Source organism: Protopterus annectens, chromosome 15.part0, assembly GCF_019279795.1.
Source record: "Protopterus annectens isolate FY-2018-M chromosome 15.part0, PAN1.0, whole genome shotgun sequence".
Lineage (NCBI taxonomy): Eukaryota > Metazoa > Chordata > Ceratodontiformes > Protopteridae > Protopterus > Protopterus annectens.
Window position 1 is genome coordinate 274,377,903 of NC_056749.1, and position 22,238 is coordinate 274,400,140.

Genomic DNA, 22,238 nt, shown 5'->3' on the forward strand with positions numbered 1-22,238 from the left:
AGTTCTACCCCATTTAATGGGAGTCAGTTTAGCTTGTGCTCAAATCCCTTGATGCTTTTTCTTTGAAGTTTCAAGCATTATTGCAGTTTTAGTTCATTCTGTGCTTTTCTTCTAGGCGTTTTTAATTTCAGTTGATTTGTGTTATTTGATGTGACCTCTCCATACAACCAAGTTCAGAGAGGTAATGTGTCTGGATAGTGGCTGGGCATTCCCCTATCCCCACTCTCAGCAGATAGAATTACAGATTTTCGTGTACTGATTTGGTGGGAAGTAGAGTACTCACCTCAGTGGCAGGTTTTGGGATTGAATATTTTGATTTGTATTACTCCTAACTCTGTTACAGACAAATGTATGTGTTTTCTACTGGACAACTCCTACTCTAATGGTATAAGGTTGCTTGCCGTTACTTTCTTGTGAAACTTGAAACAGGGTTTAATGTTGGAAGATGATTCATTGGCTGTAATGAGTGCATTGCTTATTTACTTTATTTATTTTTAACAGATGTTATTAGCATTGAAAAAACGGGAGAACATTTCCGGCTTGTATATGATACAAAAGGGCGGTTTGCTGTTCACCGAATCACTGCTGAAGAAGCCAAGGTGTGTGGTTTGCTTTACATTTTATATGAACGGTGACGTGCTGTGAGCAGTTGATACTACAGTAGACGTCTTTTATGTGGATCTTGTTTTAGTGATTATCGTTCATGCATTATTTGTCTTGGGTGTCATAGTGCCCTTTGGATTAGCTGCTGCTCCCAGTAGTTTTTCCAAAGTGCATGCTTCTAGAAATTTACTCTGGAACAAAAGGCATCAGTTTGTACTTAGATGGCTGCCTTCTCGGGGCACTTAACCTAAGAGAAAGTCAATGAGGCCCTCACCTTTATTATGGAATGCTTCTGGTGTCTTTGTTTGCCGTTCATCATCCCAAACTGAAACCTTATTCCTTCGGGTAGTATTGTATTCCTGGGATCACTCCTGGACTCAAGTTGCTAGAAGGCATTTCTCCAATTAGAGATTGTATGCCCCAGGTGTTTGGGGTACATGGCGTCTACCATCTTGATAATACCTTTGGCCATGCTGCTTATGACTAGACTCCATTGGTACAAGATGTCAATTTGGATTCAAAATTTCAGGGCTTGAAAAGACTCTACCCTGCATTTCCACAGAGCTGAAGTGGTGGGTCCACCCAGGTGAACTGAGTCTGGGAGATTCTGTCACTATGCCCCCCCCCCCCCCTCCGACATCTAACAGAAGTTTTGGACTGGGGGGTTGCACTCAGAAATTCAAACTTTAAGAGAAAATCGTCCTTGGAAAAATTGACCCAGTCACCTTTTGAACCTGCCCAGGTTATCCGTTCAGTAGTGTGTCAGAAGTACAAACAATGAAGTGCAAAGAACCATTCCTAGTTCCACAAGGACAGAATGAGTCTTAGAACAATTCCCTCCTTTTTATGCTTTAGCGACAGTTTTCTGTCAATCAAGCCGTTCAGTTATTTGTCCCCTTCCCAGCCCTTAGAGTAGAGATTAAAGACTGCTGCATTTCTGACTGTGCTAAGACAGCAGAAGTATTTACACAGAACCACAGGTAGAAGTTCCAACCAGCTGTCTCTTTCTTGTCACAGAAATGGTAGTTGAAACATAAGTTTTAAATGGTCAGTTCACTCTATCATACTTGTATTCCTCTCCGGGTAAGAACCTTCTCTTGTACTACTACACAGCTGTTACGATGGCCTTCAGGGGGTAGTCACTACACCGGCTTTATTGAAAGCAATTGCTCAGTCATGTGTTCACAGTTTTTTGAAGTATTGCAAGTTAGTCCTCTCATATCAAAAGCTGGGTTTGCTGTGGCTGTGGCTGTACCATTCTGCCTCTTCGTTGTAGAGATTTCTCCAGGTAAAAGGGCTACTACAACAGTGATTTATAAGAAGCTCATACTAGTTAACCCCCTCCTTCAGGGACTTGGGCCTGTTCTTGTCCGAGTAGAATTGAGGAGCTCTTGTTCTTTTCTCCCCTGGCTGTAGCCAATGATCTTTTCTGCTTTGTACTCCTCAGACTTTCCAGCAGTTGTTTGAGTTTGTGTATATGATCCTCTCATTGAGTAGAAAAACACAAATAAGGCTCGAGTGGAAGTCTGATTTACATTGGAGAGATGTCTTAATGGGTTGTCTGCGTTTGGCTGGTAAGCGATGCTGAGTCCTGAAGTCAGGCCATGTGTCTGATCTTTGTCATTGAAATCGCAGTACACAAGCAAAACCAGTTCCACAGTAGCCAGAGAAGATGAAGATTTTCTGTTAAGGGGAGACTGTTGTGAGTTGTAAGAATATCTGTTCAAATGTGGGCAACGTTAGTTTCACTTTTCCTACAGTTCATGGTTGTCTTTTTGATGTAATGAAAAATGATCCAAAAGGAAGTGAATCCCAGTTGCAGATCATCATTTTGATTTTTTTTTTCTTGGCTTCATCAACCATGGTTGAGAAAATAGGGAGTGCGTGGTGGTAGTGGGGGGGCTTTCCACCTCCCATAAAAATGGTAGTCCTTGAAGTCCATTTTTTTGGGGGGGGTGAAAGAGCTTGATTAACTTAAATCGCACATTTCTTAACAGACTTTTTTTAAGTTGTGTTTGGTGATTCTAGTATAAGACTGGGTGGTATAGCTTGTGTTTTTCTTGGTTACTGGTTTCTGCTTGTGAGATTATTCTCCCTTTTGGTTGTGGTTCTTGAGAAACACCAACCAGCCAGGAATGTGGGCCCATTTGGAAGCAAGGAACTCCTTGTGTATCGAAACAGGCCACATCAAAGTGATGTGGTATGTCTACAGGGAGGAGGTATTAACCTGCTGGACAGGCTACTAGTACACACATGGGATACTACACAACATAATGACCAAGTGTGACTGCTATGACTAGTTCCCATGTCAGGCAAATGCATTAACGGACCAGCTGAGCAGAGTAGAAGTGGAGCCCTATGGATGAATAATACACAGTGCATTTCTGGAATAGTTCATAGGTGTGATGCACCAGTAGAAGAGTTGTAGATTTTTTCTCCAGAAAACTGACAACTGAGTAGATACTGCCCTGTGGTGCACGCATTGGTGTTCTGGGCAATAATTGCCACCTTATTTGGGCCGACGTGGGTATGTCCCTGTCTGATGCCCTCGATCCACTGGTCTTAAAGGAGATAAAGGAAGACATACTGAAGAAAATGCCATTGGTAGTTCCATTCTGGTTAAGGAAGTATTGGTTCTTATTTCTGCTGAGCAAGAGGCGGGACTTGGTCTGTTACCTTGGTATGTGGTCTTCTTGTATCAGAACATGGGGTTCCTAATGGTCCAATTGAGGCTGCTAAGGCTGTGTGGATGATTAGGGACACCTTTCAAAATTGTTTTGAGGATGTGCTGAGCATTTTGAAGGAGGCTAGGAAACTTGCCTTCCATAAGATTGCCTTGTGTTGCGTGGAAAAGATACTTTGTAATGCTTTAACCAAGACCAAAGTGTTGCTGGTTTTCCTGTTTGTCAAACCTGTGCAAAATGGGCCTTTTTTATACATTTATTTTTAGTGCGCCTTCCACTGGACCCAACTTGTTGCAATGTAAACATTACCTAAGGGGGGTATTGTTTGCAGTTACATGGGACCTAATTTATGTATTGGAAAAGTCTTACCTTGATTCTTTTGTGCCAACTCTTTTTGTCTCCCTCAAAACTTTTTTGCTGGTGGCATTTAACTTGTGCTAGAGGAATTTCAGAGCTGTAGGCCTTCATGTAAGGAGCCCTTTGTAATCTCACAAGGACAATCACCTTGCAGATATAACCTTTCTGTTGCACTTATAGTGACATTATCATCCCTGATTCAGGCTTTTCAACTCTCTTAATTTTCTCCATTTCTACAGAATAAGGAAGAAAGTCTTACAGGCAAGTAACTAAGGTTTTATTTGGACAGAGCACTACACATTATTAAATCTGATCAGTTATAACATTTGTTTTGTGAAGGGCAGGGAACGTGAGATAGCAAACGGAAAATATTAAAATGGATAGCACATTGCATTTGCTACTTTTTCTTCTCTCATGGTAAGGCAGTTGCAGGCCATTTCTACAAGGGCCAGGCCACTGCAGCTGGCACTGCTCTTCTTAGAAGGGTTAGTACGGGGGGGGGGGGTGTCCTGTGATGCTCTTGACGTCTTGGGGTCTGGTTCCGCCAGGGTAAGTTGTGCTCTTGCATCCTTGTGCTTGACTCTTCTTGCTGGAGCAGGAAGAAATATCTGGAGATGGTGCCAGATAATACTCCTTCATACCTTTTTGACGTCCAGGTTGCAAGTCGTCCAACAGGCCAGGGGTGGGGGAGAAGCGCTCTAGAAATCGGGCCACCCACAAGACTTCTGCAGGCAGGAATCTAAGGAGTGAGTACTGCAACTGTGAATATAAATTCAGTCCATTTTTTTCTGGTTTGTAAAACAACTGTCCCAACAGTGTGACCAGCATTATTTTTTCATTTTATTCTTATAGTTCAGCTCTATTGGTAGCTTGCACCCCTCTCCCCCCAAAACAAACAAAAAAAAAAAAACAAAGCCACCGCTGGTGGTACTGTGGGGCCTTAACCTTGTCACAAGAGGATTAAGTACCCCTAACTTTGAGCCTGCATATTGACAGAACTTGTGTCTGAGAGATTACTTCACTGTTCCTATCTCTGTGTAGAAGGATGCAAGAACTTCGTGTACTTTGGACCTAATGAATATTGGCTTGCGTAAGTCCAGAATGAAGCACATTGGAAAATTGTTAGCTTTCTTGTTTTTACGAAGGCTGTGAGTTTCTCCAAGCAGCATTTGTTCGTTTGCTGATTTTATGATTAGCATGCTATTGGATCTAAGCTTGAAAGGGCCCTTCCACCAGGGCTTTATCTAGCGTTCCTCTCCCAGAAATCTCTAATTGTGCATTTCTCTGTAGACCTGTTCTAAACATGAAATTTGTTGCAGTTTCTAGGCTCATTTAAGAGTTTGTGTCAATGTAGTCTTGGCAGACTTCTGTCTTTGACATTTGGGGCTGGTGGCAATACTGACTTTTTTTCTTGTTGACATGTTGATGCAGGCATTTTTGCATATGCTGCCATCTGTGACCGGAGCTGTTGGCCATGTGTACAAACTATCCATTTTTGGACAATAAAACAGAGGGCCCAGGCACGCACTTTGATATATGGACCTGTCAGTTTTTTCTTCTCCCTGGTAAGTCGCCACTGAGAGCTGGTGTGAAACATAAATGCAAGAGTAAACGTGTATCCTCTGCTTTAGTTTCCCACCTCTGATACCAGAGATGTAGGGAATAGATTTTTTCCTGGTGTAGGGCACTGATCTAACTGGACCAATTGTAGGCACAGCCTGGACCCCCCCCTTCCCTACCCAAATTTCAGAAAGTTTTTATGATGTGCCAGAAGGAAAGGTGATACTTGCACCCCGCAATCTCTCCACAATGGACATTGGTGAGGGCTTTCTGGATTTTTTTACCTTCTTTTTGGATGGTCTGTTTCAGTCAGTCTGATGATGAGAAATGCGTGGGAATGCTGTAATGTGGTGTCCGTCTGAAGGAGACCCGACAGCATTCCAAGTGCAAGAGGTGTTGTACGGAGACTTGCTTACTTTGTAAGCATCCTGCACTCCATTCTTTGGCTAAGGATTGAGGGCCACTGGCAAATTCAAGAATTTATTATTTATTTATTTATTTTACATTTGTTTACCGGGTTAGTCTGACTGGATACATATCCCTTTTCAGCAGAGACCCGGGGAGAAAAGCTCCACAATTAAATAGAACGAACAATACATAGTCGAAGATCAGAAACATTCAAAATACAGATGGATTGAATACACATATATTCTATTAAATTCCACAATTACAATGTTGAGTAGATACCCATTAGATAGGTAGGTTGAGAAGTAAAGAGGTTTGCGCTTTTAAGCACAAGGGAGAATGCTATATCTTCATTGACAAGTCGAATCTATGGTTATAGGAGAGGGCAGTCAAAGAGAAGCGGACGTGTATAGAGAATAAGTTTAAGTGAAACTAGTGAGTTTTGGGTGAGGAAGTCCTGTAGATCATAAAGAATGGGTTGTAGGGAGCCATAGGGTTAGTCAGGATTGCCACAAGGGCATGTTTGTATTCCACTCTAATTGTTTTGTAAGGTACATAAACTACTGTTCATGTTTTTTTTTTCCATTTCTTAATTGAGAAAGTCTTGACCGCTTCTGTTCCACTGGAAAGGAGTAGTTATCAGAAGAGATGTAGCCGTTGCTGAACTGAAAACTTGATATAAATTATTGTTGCTCATGGCAACTGTCACCTGTTGCCATCCTGACAAGAGACTGTAGTTTGGCTGAGCATTCAACTTGAGTAGTAGGAGCTGGTATCTCAGGACCATCACTATTTTCTCCTTACCAGCTGTTCCAGCCTGTAAAGGGTGTAGTGGTACTAACAGGGGTCTTGAATATGTTTAAAAAAATTCATCTTGACCGTCCTGTCGGACCATTAGTTATTTCTACTGGATCTTTTTGGCACCAAAATGCGAAGGGACGTCAGGACTATATTATTCTTGAATGGACTAACTGATTTTTATCCTTAAGGAAATTTGTCATATGGTCACTAGGCACTCTGTCCTTCCTTGCCATTTGGAAAGGGAGTGGATGTGTGTAGACCTCCCAAGTCTCCTGCTTCCACCGGAGGATTGTCAAGTACTCCAGGAGTCTTGTGTTCATGGAACAGATGGATATCTGTGTATTCTCTGCCCTTTGGGATTAAAGTGAACTTTGGAGAGTCTTATCTCGGATTCCTTTACCCTAGACACAGTCATGCAGAGCTCTTTCCCATGGACAGGCTCTTTTCAGTGCAGAACATGCTCCTTTTCTTTCTGATAAGCGCCTTCATATGCTTAAGCATGGCATTGATGGCAGTGATAAATCTATGTAGTCCCTTTTGCAAGGTATTTGATGGAAGTTTTTCAGTGGCCCTCTAATGCTTGGTGGTCCCAGCTTGCCATGAATTTTGAACCACTTCTCATTGTGGTGGTGGTTTCACTCTCCAAGCCTAACACTGGGCAGTTCATTCTATGTCCCTACCCATTTAGTGGTAGCCACCATGGACATTCTGCTGTAGGATGAGGCATTGCCAAGGGTAGGCTGCTTAAGGTGACTGGTCAGTCATTTACACCTTGTGGCTTTTTGGGGCTTCTTTACCATGGTGCAGTAGCCTTTTGCTTTCACAACATGGCAGCATTTTGGCATATAAACAAGGGAGAACTCCTTGCTCTCATGATGAGAAGCATTGGGGATATAGACCTGTGGGCTATGTCAACAAATCACTTTCATTTGCCAGTTTTTGTATCTTTGTCTAACCTTGACTGCATTACAATTATTAACAGACCAGGTTTCACTGCCATTTCCTGTGTCCTTGAACACACTTACCCAAGCATTGGCTGTCCCTCGGGCCTTTTACACATGTGGAGCCTTAATGTGATTTGTGCAACAGTTGTATGGGCTTTTCTGAACTCTTTTGCAAGACGCTGCAAGCTGGATATGAGCTTTGTTTCAAGTCTTCCTTTCGGGCTGCAAGATGACTGGAAGGCTGTGGTTTGTCTGCATGGTAGGATATCCCAAGACTGAAAACTGCAGCAGTGGTACTGCAAACACCTCCATTTATGATAGGCCACAGAATGGGTTGGCCAGCTGGTGCATTGACAGGACCCTCCTAGTCAAAATAGGAGGCACCACCGATAGCAGACTCTCACTAGTGAGTTTCCCAGGGATCTGTCTTGGGACCCCTACTGTTGGACATTTATTTTTCAGATGTCCAGGCAAAGACAAAAGGCCTGTGGCTGACCAAGATTGCGGACGACTAAGTTGGGTGCTGTCGTTGATGCCATACTGCAAGAGTGTCTCACAGCAACTACTGAATGGTGCCAAAGTCGTGGCCTCAAGCTAAATGCAAAGAAATTGTATCATGCCATTCTGCAAAAGCACAGCCCCTACTGATTACCATGTCAGTGGCAACCCCACTAAGCACATGACCTGTGGTGAGAGACCTGGGCCACTCTGGTTGATGACCTTACATTCAACCATGTAGCGGCAGTGGTCAGAAAAGCCTTTTACTTGGTTCATCTTATAAGTAAAGGGATTGCATCTCTCTATATACCCTTTTTTTTTTTCCTCAGACCAGTAATGAGAATAATGCCCCATTTGGAATGTACTTCTCCAGACATTTGCACCAACTGGAAATGCCAATGAAATACCTCACAGAGAATCCATGGTCTCAAACACACCTGGCGTATGCAGACAGACTCAAATCACTGTCACTCTACCTGGTATCGTACAGCTTGCTTAGGGGTGATCTATGTCTCACCTACAAGTCAGTCTCGGATCTTGCCCTACTAGGGATGTTCCATATCTGTAAGTCTTAACTTCTCACGTACTACCTGCTCAAAAGGCCTGCATCTAACATGCAACATCAACCAAACCTGCTTGAGAGCCAGGTTAGTCTCCCAGAGGCTGCCCCGTTTCTGGAGTAGACTACCCACACACGTCAAACAGAGCACCTTGCTGACCCTCTTCTAAGTGCAACCTTGATGAGTGGATGGGAAACTACAAATTTGTCCCAGGGGTTCCACCTGTGTCCCTCATTGACAGGGGTGGCAGGTGCTGACTGTGGTTTCTTTTTGGGGATAAATTCTTGGCTAGGCTTGTAAGGGCCCCAGGGCCATTAGCCTAGTAACCTCCTATGATCCTTTGCAATTAAATGTAATGGTGGGATACAGAAAATATATTGACTCTGTAAATGCATAGTATACCATGGAGAAAATATTGTTAGTTTTTTTTGCTAGCAGTTATGAAAGTGTGTAATATTTTATTATGTAAATATTTTTGAAACCCAGTGACTTGCAAATGGTTACAGGGCATCAGGTGAAATTTTAGATCCATCCAGAACCCCCCCCCCCCCCCCCGTTTTCTACATGGTGTCGGAGTTTCACTTCAACAGTGACAATCATTTTATAGCCAAATTTCACACCACCTGTTGGCTAGCCCTGCCACAGTTCTTCCATAGCACTAGCATACATGAAGGCACAGAGTGTCCAATCCACCTACTCCATGTCCTTGGAGTAGTTGAGGAAACTGGAGCACCCAGACAATCCACATGAACACTCAGGACATGCAAACTGTGCACAGAAGGCACTCCAGCCAAGAATTGAACCAGTGAACCTCTTGCTGTGAGGTGACGCTTTCTGCTGCTTTACTGTACTATCCCACTGTAAGAGTGCTGGGATGGCTTAATGGTCACTACCTGACGGATTTTGACTGCTGATTTTTTGGCTAGGCTTGTAATAGTCTGTAGACTGCGCCTAGGGAAGGTGGTCATTAATGTTTGCACTGTAAGTTCTGTGTCTTGAGGAGTAGTCCTTGTTTAATTGTAGATGAGCATGATTGTTCATATTTCTGTAACTGTCCTCTGACAAGCACTCTTGTCGCATGAAATCTCATGTCTGAACAAAAGTGCGTTGACATTGCATGCCTAGATTGTACATTTTCCAAAGTATGAGTTGTTTTTGAAACTTTGTAGAAATGTATAATTCTGGGTTTGTTATAGTATATTATAGTATTGATATAAAGACTGAATTTTTACTGTAAAGAAGACATTTTGCTGAAAACTTTTGAGACTCTTCACCACTTTAGTATTTGCTGTTCTCAAGATATATACACACTTGTTTGGCTTTTTAATTTGGTTTTCAGAAAATGCTTTGAAATGCAACATCATGTAGGGTGCTAGATGCGAGAGTTGAGATTAAGAGCTTCATATATTGGTAATCGGTCCACTGTGATTAGTGAAGTGGGTTCAAGACTCTTACCATGTCTAGAAAGGATAACAGGAACAGGCAAGGAAAAACTGAGGGTAGTAATGTTACTCAATGCTAGAAATCGAAATCTCAAAATGCACTCCCTCGAGGCACTCCTTAAAATGGAGAACATCTATATCCGTGCAGTGACTGAGACATGGTTCAAGGCTCCAGAGAGCACCCCTGCATTCCCAGGCTATAACTCATACCACACTTTTTTTTCGGCCACCTAACCTGGACTGAACACCAAAGGCGGAGGTGTGTCCATATTCATTGAGGATATCCACACCTCCAGGCTAGTTGCTCAGCATAATGCATCCGAGGTTATCCAAGTGCATCTAACTTTGGGCAAAACTGCAATCCAAATTGTAGCTTGCTACAGATCCCCCCAGGATTCCAGTTTCTCTTTTCTTGATATACTGGAAAATATTAGAGTTCAGCCAAGCACCCTAATAATGGGTGATTTCAACTACCCCACCATTAACTGGGAAAACTACTCGTATACCAACTCCTTCGCTCAACGCTTTCTGGAATTCATAAATTCCAATGCCCTGGATTAACTTATTCACACCCCCACCAGGGTCAACAATATCCTAGACCTAGTCATTACCAACATGAGTGACCAGTGTTCCACGCCTGAAGTCACCTCCTCGTTGGCCAGATCTGACCATAAGCTAATCGCCCCAGATATCCACACCCCCCCCCCCCCCAATTAAGGAAATCACGGTAAAAAATTTCTCCAAAGCCAACTTCATGCTTAAGACAGAAGTGGCGAACTTCATGACACCCATGCAGATGGACAATACAGTTACGACTGCTGAATCCTACACAGATGCACTCTATAAGCACTTACATGAGTGCATGGATCGTGCTATCCCAAACAGAGCCAAGATGCTATCCTCCAAAAAAAGGAAGCCAATCTAGTGGTCCCCTGCCATAAACAAACTCTACAACAGAAGGAAGAAACTGTTGCAAAAGAGTAAAATCCCATGAGTGGAGGAGCTCCCTGGTCACCCTCAGTAAGAAGCTGAGATCCCTAATAAGATCCTCCCAAATCTAGCTACGAAAACAAAATTGCCACTGATTCTAGGGACCACCAAACAGCATTCTACAGCTATGTCAAGAATCTCACTGGCAACACCCAGATCTGCTGAGTTACAGCACAATGGCATGAAAATTACAGAACCAACTGATACTGCCAGTGTGTTGGCAGATAGGTTCATTGCTAACTTTACCCCCCCCCCCCCAAAGGGCTCCTATCTATACAAGAAGAATGCAGAGTCCCTGTAACACAACTACGCAGGTAAATGCTGAACTCTGTAAAGCCAGAAACACAGCATCCATGGGACCGCACAACATCCCAGGCTGCGTTTTACACTAACTTCAGAACGAACTGGCTCCCCGCCCGAGCACCATGTTCAATCATAGTCTCACATCAGGCTTTGTGCCCACTGAATGGCGCACAGCAACAGTTACCCCACTTCACAAAGGGGGAGCCACCACTGATCCCGGGAACTATCACCCTATTAGCCTGGTCTGTAAGGCCATGGAACGTATCATCATAGAACTCGTAAACGAACATTGGTAACCTTCCAGACTCTGGACCCCACCCAGTTCGGGTTTGTGAAAGGCAGATCATGCCTCCTGAACCTGATCGACTTCTTTGAGGCAGTCACCAAAGCTGTAGATGAGGGTAAGGTGGTTCACACAGTCTATCTTGACCTTGCCGAGGCTTTTGACGACACCATCCCCCATTCTGGAATTATAGCTAAACTCACTAAACTAGGTATAAATCTCTACATCACAAGATGGGTTGCCAATTGGCTCACTGACGGAACCCACACTGTAAAAGTTGCAGACTTCAAACCAGTGACGAGTGGAGCACCGCAGGGTTCAGTCCTAGACCTCTCCTGTTTGGTATCTACTTCTCTGAAGTACAGGCTAACACAGAAGGCCTTTGGCTAACAAAGTTCGCAGATAACTGCAAACTAGGAGCCATAGTGGAGTCCCCAAATGATGTATATATACTACAGAAGAGCCTCACTGAGACATATGCCTGGTGTCAGAGCCATGGCCTCAAGCTCAATGCCAAAAAGTGCATTGTTATCCCCTTTGGTAAAAACTCTGTACCCATGAACTACCATATAGGTGGCAGTCTTCTTAATGCCGAATGTGTGATAAGAGACCGGGGACCCAGTTGGACAGTAGTCTCTCCTTTGATCACATCGCCACAGTAGTCAGGAAATCCTTCTATGTGGCACACACCATCACAAAAGGGTTTTCAGCTAGGAAAAGAGGTCATTGTTCCCCTCTACACGACACTCATTAGACCCGTTAAGAGTACAATGCCCCTTTTGGAATGTACCTCGTAAGACATCTGTAGCAGCTGGAAAGGCCACAGAAGTACCTCACAAAAGAGGATTACTGGCCTCAAACAGATGCCCTACACTGACTGTTTCAAAAAACTCCAGCTTTAGTCCGTAGCATGTCGCCTACTCCGAGATGATCTCTGCCTAACATATAAAGCTATGTCAAACCAAGAGCTGTTGCACATGCTACACCTAAAGAAATCCCAATCCCTCCGAGCTACACACTCTAGGGACATAAACCTTGTCACCACAATAAACAGGACATGCTGGAGGGATAGATTCCTGTCCCAGAGACTTCCCATACTCTGGAACAAGCTACCCATGTATGTCAAGCAAAGTTTCTCATTATTACTCTTCAAGAAAAATCTTGGTAAGTGGATAGGAAATAGGAAATGCACCCTGCGGATCACTTCTGTGGCTCTGTTAGACAGTGGCACAGGAAAATAACTTTCTTGTGTGGCCTAAGCCAGGGAGCCTTGTTGGCTAGGCTTACTTAGGCCTTTGGGCCTACAGCCTAGTACCTACCTATGAAACCAATAGCAGGTAGCTCCAAAGTCTTCCAGCACTGTTATTTTGAGCATGGTATACAATCTGTTAGAACTTTATAGAAATCAATTTTGATATATTCTCCCAGACACTTGATTTTATGGACCTTAATCTGCCATTAATATGTTTATGAAAATCATTGGGCTGCTACCAGAAATGTCCTGTCAAAAGGCATTCAAATTTAGTACAACTTTGTATGAACAAGTGGACATTTCCTTGAGTGGAGCTGTTGCCAGATCTGTAGCAGGCCAGTACCCAGTAAAGCTTATTTGTATGTTTGTCGTTTCTCTGGATTTAAATTATTTTGGGAAGTGTCAAGGGGTCAACTAAAATAAGCTTAGCAATGTAATGAAAATGTTTTGTGTGTTAATAGTGTAATGTGTTTGTTATTTCGCCTGCAGAGTAGACCAGTTGAAACAGTACTCTTGACTGTTTTGTTTTGATCTAGTGACTTTGCTAGCATTTTTAACCACATCTTTTTCTTTCCGTAGTACAAGCTGTGCAAGGTCAGAAAAATCTTTGTGCGCAATAAAGGAATCCCTCACTTGGTGACTCATGATGCACGCACTATCCGTTACCCAGATCCCCTCATCAAAGTGAATGATACGGTGCAGATCAACTTAGAGAGTGGCAAAATAACAGACATGATCAAGTTTGATACAGGTGATTTGTTCATAGTAGTGATTCACTGTTGCTTGTTTATTATTTAGCATGGATGTTGATGAGCTAAAGTTTATTGTTGCTTGCAGTTAAGAAATACATTCTTCATAGTTTACAGCTTGTGTTATTTTGAGGAACAAAACATTTTATACATCCATAAATTATAGCTACCAAATAGGAGGCAATCCACTGAGCACAGAAGAAGTTATCAGGGACCTGGGGACCCAGGTTGATAGTAGTCTGTCATTCGACACCCATGTAGCTAAAGTAGTTAGGAAGACCTTCTACATTGCCCACCTTATCATGAAGGGATTCTCATCTAGATCAAGGGAGGTTATAGTCTCCCTTTACTCATCACTCATCAGACCAATGATTGAGTACAATGCCCCATTTGGAATGTATCTGACCCGACACTTGCAGCAGCTGGAGAGGCCACAAAAGTTCCTCACCAAAAGGATAAAGGGTCTCAAAAATCTATCCTATGCTGCCCGACTGAAAGAACTCCAGCTCTATTCAGTCGCTTACCGCTTGCTCAGAGGTGACCTTTGCCTAACATACAAGGCCATGTCAAACCCAGATTTGATGAATATGCTTCACCTCAAAAAATCTAGATCCATCAGAGCCACAAGGGCGGGAGACTTAAACCTCGACACGGCTATTAATAGGACGTGCTGGAGGGATAGATTCATCACCCAAAGACTCCCTATGCTGTGGAACAGAATCCCGGTACATGTGAGGCAGAGCGCCTCGCTGGCCTTGTTCAAGAGAAATCTTGACCAATGGATGGGAGATCGCAGATATACCCCAGGAATTACCTCAGTGTCACTGCTCAACAGAGGCACAGCAAAATAATGGGTATAGTTCCCCATACTAAAGGGGTGGCGTAAGCCACAAAACGATGGGCTAGGCTTGTAAATGCCCTCGGGCAGATAGCCTAGTATGAACCTATGAAACTATGAACCTATAGTGTTGATAATGTAGGATTTCATTAAAATTAAGTGGTTGTGACATTTTAAGTTGGTCCTGTCCTATAAAAAGTGCAACATTTTACATAGGCATAATGAACCGTTACAGAAAAATGTCTGCTACTTAAATATTTTGACTGGGAGTTGGATTCTCTCTTGAGCTGTTGGATTTGTTTGAGAGATGCAATTTTTTTTCTTCGCTGTAGGCAGTTATCTTATTTCATACAGCAAACGGGTGTGACCATTGGGTGGGCTGCAGTAGGCTCTTGAAGCGTTAAGGATAGTGCCCTGTTTTGGGCCTTAAATGTGTTGAAAGCCTTTGGCTTTTGATGGCTCTTGGTTTTGTCAGTAATTTCTGTATCTTTTTCAGTTTATGGTACATAATTTTTGAAGTCACTTGTATGTCACCCCATGTTAAGCTGGTATTTAGTGTTAACTTTAAAACTATTTGGCACAGTTTTCTAAATGAGACGTGACTTTTTAAGGTGTAAATCTGAAAATGTTCAAGTAGCATCAGTTTATAAAAGTACAAAACTCCATTCTACTTTCCTTTCTGGAAATTCTTAAAGGATGTTCTGCATTTTTGGTTCTATAGCAAACACTGAAAAAGGAAGTGAAAGGGATATAAAAACTGTTGCATGAAGCCTTGCCATGTGGCTTGCTGAATCCTACACTTCAGTCCTTTACTTGCATGTTGCTCGCTTGAACCTCCTGCAGTGGCATTCTATGCACAGTATTAATGGAAATTCCATTAGCAGGCGGGATTTGTTCTTCAGGTGTGTGTCATAATTAGTCCACAGGTGAAAAGAACAGTGCAGTCTAAGAAAAACAAAGGCATTGTTTAACAGGCTACTGCACTTTTGTAGTTTTTTAGTCTCATAAAGAAGCCTAGTTATGCTTAATTTGCTGTCAGATGGAGGATACTGTTCGCATCTAGTCTTCACTGTACTTCCAGCTTTCTACCTCCCCTCTATTTCCTCTCTCCACCTCTTATCCACTTGACCATGTCATCTGAAATGTTTCCATGGAGCCCCTCTCCCATCAGTATTTCTGGTAATCTGTTACATAGGTCTACAACTACCTTTGTGAGCTCTGCACCAAAGGAGGATTTGGTCCCTACAGACTGTTGTCCTTCTCTTCCCCTCTTGTCCTTCCTGTTCATGGTGGCCCTTACACATATCTTTAACACAATTTTGTTTCCTTGTGTTTTGTTCTCTGTCCTGGCTCCTCTCCGATACTAGCTTTAGCTTGTTTAGTCTGGTCATAGCCTTTTCTTTACTATCATCCTGTGCACTCTTGTGGTGACTTTCATCTGGACTTTTCTTCCAGAAGTCTAATCTTCCTTAGCCTTTTGTGGCTTGTAGGATTGCATACGGTACTTGTGATGTGACCTAAACAGCACCTAATATAGTGAGGTGTAAACAGCACCTAATATAGTGAGGTGTACTGCCTCTTGGATTTGAGTTCCTCCTCCTGAGGTTACAGCCTAGCATTCTCTTGGCTGCTGTACCTCGCAGTCTGTTTGCTGTCCATGATCCTACCCGGATGTGATTTAAGGTTTCCAGATCCTTTTCCTTCTGTGTTGGCGCAACCCCACCCCCCTCCCCCAAACATATATTCACACCATAGTTGCTGTGTCCCACATACAATGCTTTTGTATACGTCTGCACTGACCCTCAGTTGTCGTCTTTCGCCGCACTTGGTCAGCCTTTCCCAGTCATTCCCTAACTGCCCCCCCCCCCCCCAAAAAAAAAAAAACAAAAAAAACTTGTAAAGGTTTGTGTCATTACCTAAGGAGTTGATATTCCATGTCCCCTTAAATATCCTTGCAGTGGGCACACTGAAAGGCACTGGACTAAAGACCAAACTCTGTGATACATCTCTGGTCACTTGTACTCCTGATGTCTTTTTTTCACCGTCGTTCTGTGTGTTCCACCATTCCATCATGCAGCAGGTAGTTTCCTTGGTCTTGCTTCTAAATCCCTGCAGTTTTCCTCTTGTGTGGAACCGAAACAAGTACTTGCTGAATTCTAATAGTACCCCCGTTGTCGAGCTTTTCCAGATCATTCAGCTGGGTCAAGTATCGATACCTGCTTCTGGTCATGGAAATATGCTAGTTGTTCCAAAAATTGTTGTCCAGTTGGAAGGCAGAAGCTGTTTTCTTTTATATTTTCTCTGGCCGTTTTTGGCATCTAGTTCTCTGGATTGTAGTCTTTGGAACACTTCAGTCAGGGCATCTGCTTGTATTCTGACTTGATTTCTGAATACCCAGGGAGCCAGTTCCCTCTCCTTCCCTCTCCTTCCCTCCTCTTCCTGTCTCTCTCATTTTGGTACCCCTTATTTTTTGCTAGGTTTTCATGATAATCTTCCTGTTTTAACCCCTTTTGCCATTTTCCTTTCTGTTTTTATCTTTGGTGCCCTCACCTGCTTTGTCTGGTTTGTTTCCTTACTCCTTGTACCACCTTCTTGCACATACCCCCCCCCCCCCGGGTCAACCTGTTGTATAACATATGACATGATTTTACTGTAGTCATTAACCTTGCCTTCTTGCCACAGTGGTCTTTTCCTTTTTTGTGCGTCTTCCTTAAATCCTTACCCCAAAGTATTGCATCCTTTACCCATTATTGCTGCATGTTAATTCTCTTTGTGCCCTTTATCCCAAAAATCTTTGACCCTCTTCTCTAGTGCATTGTACTCCACTACCATAAAACCCATAACATTATCTTTTTTGTTCTTTGTTTTACCTGGCTAAAAGTCTCTCAGTGGTATGATCACTGTCTGTCTAATGGCAACTTTTCATGGACATATGTGACTCTTCCATGCTTAACTACTCAACTGCCATCTGAACCCACACAAAACACTTGCTATAGCTTCCATCTATCTTCCTCCTGGCAACAATCTGCCCATTCTAGAAAACATCCTATCCTGGTTCTCCCACAATATACCATATGAGGTGCTTATACTTGGCGATGTCAACATAGACTGGTCCAAACTCTCAGCTGACTCTCCCCTACTCAGCATCCACTTCATGGGTTCCACCAACTTGCATCTTCACCCACTCGATTCCATAAAAATTCAACTTCAGCTCCATAATAGACTGGATCCTTACCAATACTCCCCACCACTACCACAATCCTACCACCTTAATCGATTCCCTTAGTGACCATCTCCCTACCTCCATCCTTAGTCACATTCCCAAACTCTACTTTATCAAGGATGTCAAACTCCCAAACCTCACCTTATCAAGGATGTCAAGCTATCTACTTTCAACTCTTCCCACTTCAACTCTGTTCTCCACAACACAGATTGGTCCATCCTTAAACGGTTCCCTCTAAATGTTGCTGTCAGCACTTTTCAAGAACATCTTCTTGAGTACTCTAGATTCCTTAGCTCCATCTAGGAAGATCAGAGTAAAATCAAATCATGCTCCCTGGCTCTCCAAAGAGACTTAAGTCCCTTTATGAAACAGCGACAACGCTTGGAAAGCCTGGGTTAAAACTAAACAACCACCTCTTCTTTTCAAATATAGACATCTGGGGAACCTTGCAAAAAAACTTACCACTAATGACAAAAAGTCATAATATAGTTCTGCCCAGCTTTAACAAATCTATTCCACGTAAATTTTGGTCATCTCTCAACATTCTCTATCCTAATCCCTCCCCATACCCAAACTCTTCCCCTCTAGAAACTGCCACCCTCTTAAACACTTATCTCTCCCATCCAAAATGTCATAACCACTAGTCCTAACTCAACTTCTATGCCTGCCCCTCCTAGTCTAACTAACACAACCCTGTTCTCCTTTTAGCCTGTTCCCACTATTTATATCAAATTTCTACTACTTTAAACTAAAACCATGCTCTCCTTCCACTGACATTACCTCCTACATTCCTCAAACTTGCTGCTGACTCTATTGTCTATCCTATGTCTGTACTAATAAACAGATCCATTCTTGAATCAACTGTCCCCACCCCCTGGAAATCTTTCTTTAGTATCCCACTTCATAAAGGTGGAAATTCCACTGAACCTTCTCTAACTACCGTCCTATTGCCATTTTGTCTCCCCTCTCTAAGATACTAGAAAAATGTGCCCACTATCCGCTTCTCTGTCACCTCCTTAATCACCACTTGCTTACCCCTACCCGACACAGATTTCGTCCCCACCACAGCACCACCACTGCCCTCCTCTCCTTCACACACACCGTTGCAGAGGCCCTAGACAACAATAAACTCATTTCTTCTCTCTTTCTAGATCCATCCAAAGCTTTTGATACTGCCTGTCATCCTTTACTATTATCCAAACTTGCTAGCCCACACTTATCCCCCTCCTCACTTGCATGGTTCAATAATTACCTATCTGCAAGGGAACATCTGTCAAATGGCTGTCGGCCTCCTCCACTTTTCTTCCCATCTCCACTGGCATTCCTCAAGGCTCCATCTTGGGACCCCTTTTGTTTAACATCTTCACCAATTATCTTTTCACCTCTTGTAAAGATTTTTCACTCAGTCAATATGCTGACGACTCCACACTTATCTCTATCTATAATAACATTTCTGAACTACACTCCCTAATCCAACAAGCCCTGCTACCCACAGAACAATGGCTTTCTCAAAACCTACTGATCCTAAATCCCAAAAAGACTAAACTCCTACTTTTCCTTTCCCGTTCTCATTCTCACCATAAAACCTACTTTATTGCATCTTCTAACAATACAGCTATTCAACCTGAAAACCACACCAAACTCCTAGGGGGGGTCATCATCGATGATGAACTAAAGTTCAGCCTACACATACACCAATGTATAAAAAGAACACACCAGAAATTAGGCCTGCTTTATCGGAACAAAAGATTCTTAACTCCTGATGCTAAACTTGCTCTTGGACATGCCTTCCTCCTCCCCTACCCTCCTATATGCCGCCCCAGTCCTTACCTGTGTTGAGGCCACCACTCTTAAACTTCAAACTTACCATAAAATAGCCAGATCCATTACTAACTCCCCATACAACTCACACCACTGCATTGCCTGAAACTCTCTCCAGTGGCTTGAACTTCCCCAACTAATGCTACTTTATCAGTTTCACATGCTTCATTCTATCCTTTATAAACTCTCCTTCTGTCCATCTCTCTCTGCCTTAGTCTCTATCTACACTCCATCTCGAACCCTCTGTACTTCTAATCAACAACTACTTGATATTTACCACCCAACAAAGTCTGTAGGCAAACTACTCTATAAACAGTCGCCCATGCCTGAAACAGACTTTCCCTTGACTTACGTACAGTTTCACACACCTCCCACTTTAAAACTAAACTAAAAACATATTTTCTCAATTCCAGGACCTGGTCTTGCAATGACCCCACTTAGTCTCTCCCCCCCCACACACACACACTCCATTAAGAGACCTTCATCCCCCCCTTTCACCTCTCCTAAGGTTTTTGCATAATTCCACACAAACAGCAGAAATATATATTTACTTTTGTTTTACTTCTCTGCCTAATGCATTATCTCACTGTAAAATTATGTTTCTTATTGTTTTTTGGCTCCTTCTACATACGTGGAACTTGAACTTGTATGTATGTACTCAACAATTAACATTTGCTCTCTCTAATTACTTCTCACCTCGTTATTTTTGTATTAATGTGAAAATTTGTAATAGAAATGTATTGTTGGAGCTTTTCTCCTCTGGTCTCCACTGAAAATGAAAATGGGTCACAAGCCCAGTTGGACTAACCTGGTTAACAAACGTCAATAAATAAATAAAATAAATGTTATGGTCCCGTCTATAATTCTGTCCTTCCTGGTACAGTTTTTCACACCTCGCATTCACTTCTTGAACCCAAACTATTTCCAGGTTGTAATGCAGAGGGATTTGGGGACCCATTAAAATCTACAATAACTTTTATGTTTAGGTTTTGAAATTTGTAGTAGCACCTATGATGTATGATTTGAACACTAATAATTTTTAATAAAATTATTACATTTTTAGCAGTTTGTTTTATGTTAAAAGTCGGGAATCTTGGAATTCTGGCAGCAGACCAACCCATATATACAAAGCCTTTGATTTGTTTTATTACAGAGTTGGCTGCTTGGACTGGGTAGGAATGATTGTGCCAGTGTTTTTTTGGGGTGTTCTTAGGGGCTTTGCTTAGGCAAAAGTTTGAAGTAGGGATGCTGAGACCCAGGAAAGTGTCTTATGAACCATATTAAGTATTCCCCAGGATGGAACTGCATGGATGAATGAAGTTGCATTCAGGATATGACTTGACAATTGGCAGCCAATGGGAGCAAAAATACAGAGAATTAACCCTAGCCACATAGGCACATGTAGCTGCCACCATGAACGGTTTCCATGGTGTAGAAAAACACACGAGCATCTTTTAGGAATGAACTTCATCTTGTTGGATGTTGGAATGGAAGATTCTCTTTTTATCTTTTGACATTTTAACAGATGTTTGGGTTAAAGTGGCTTAATTTTTGACGTTATAAGAATACGTTTGTGCTGGGTTTGGTCACATATGGTATTTTCTTCACATTATGCAAATTTTATTAGCCCTGCTTATAAAATGGATTTGAAAAATGTCAATATGGCTCTGTGCCAGAATATATTGATTTGATTTAAGGTTTTTACCCAGAAGTGACTAGGTATGCGTTTCTTTCTAGGGAACTTGTGTATGGTAACTGGTGGTGCTAACTTGGGTCGTATTGGTGTGATTACCAACAGAGAGAGACACCCGGGCTCATTTGATGTTGTCCATGTAAAAGATGCTAATGGCAACAGCTTTGCTACCAGATTGTCAAATATTTTTGTTATCGGCAAGGTGAGTGACAATGTTTAAAAAAGTTTGGCACACATTTAGTCCTAACATATACCTGTTCCTTGTCTTTTAATATCCTTTCAAAGTGCGTGTATGGTAGCAGTATGAACACAGTAAATGTGCTAAATTTTTAAAATATATGGAGGTTTGAGTTCATATCCAGTACTGTTTTATTCTTAGTTTGTAAACTAATGTTAAAGCTGAGCTGCTTTCATTTATGGATTTGAAATTTCAGCCAGTTCATGGCATATGCACATCTGTTTTGGGTTTTACCATGCTGGTATAATTTAAATCTGATATTAAGTTTTCTCACTCCAAGTGCAGTTGGGGAATTGCCACTCCCACTCCAGTAATACTGTGCTCATCTAGAAGGATGTTATTTCCTTTTACACAAAAAAAAAAAAAAGGTGGCTAGTCTGTCTGCCTGTAGGAAAATTTGGGCAATTTCAGGTATTTCTCTTTATTCTTCATAATTTGTCACGGTTGCCATTCTTACCTTTTAGTTTTTCTTAGTTTAGAAATTTGTTTAAAACTATTAACCTCTAAGGTAGTATAACTTCATTTCATTGCTGTCTTTGTCCTCGGGCATATTTGACACACCTGGTGCAAGTACCTTTGTGACAAACGTATCCCCTCGCACTCCTGCCCAGAACAGTTTGTCTGTGTCCCTCCTGTGATTCCAGGAGTGTGCATTTTTTTCTGCAGGTTTAATAATGTCTGAGATAACTGTGGGAAGGCTTTAAACATTTTTTATGTAACTCATTACAGCCGAGTCTTTCCCCCAGGTATTTCTGCAGTTACATTATATTGACTCCTTTAGGTGTCCGATATCGTTTGTTCATATTTTCATTAGTAATTCAAAAACCAAGTTAAAGTATTAAAAGATTACCTCTAAGCATGCATAATGGTAGACACACCTGTACTGATATTTGATCTGCCTAGTACAGGTAAGGCATTATTGCAGAGGAGTTGGACAGCCTGCATCACTTCCTAGAATGCTCCCCTTTCTCCTTGCGCTGTCTTTTCAGACAGG

The 22,238-nt window shown here is 42.3% G+C and overlaps 1 protein-coding gene across 1 annotated transcript in view; it reads left to right on the top strand.

Moving 5' to 3' along the window:
• RPS4X (ribosomal protein S4 X-linked) overlaps window positions 1–22,238 on the top strand; it is a 69,120-nt gene that overhangs the window by 10,894 nt on the left and 35,988 nt on the right. Inside the window, exons 4-6 of the mRNA XM_044057039.1 lie at window positions 502–599; window positions 13,262–13,433; window positions 21,051–21,208. Of these exons, the coding sequence (XP_043912974.1) occupies window positions 502–599; window positions 13,262–13,433; window positions 21,051–21,208 (428 nt within the window). The remainder of the gene's footprint in view (window positions 1–501; window positions 600–13,261; window positions 13,434–21,050; window positions 21,209–22,238) is intronic.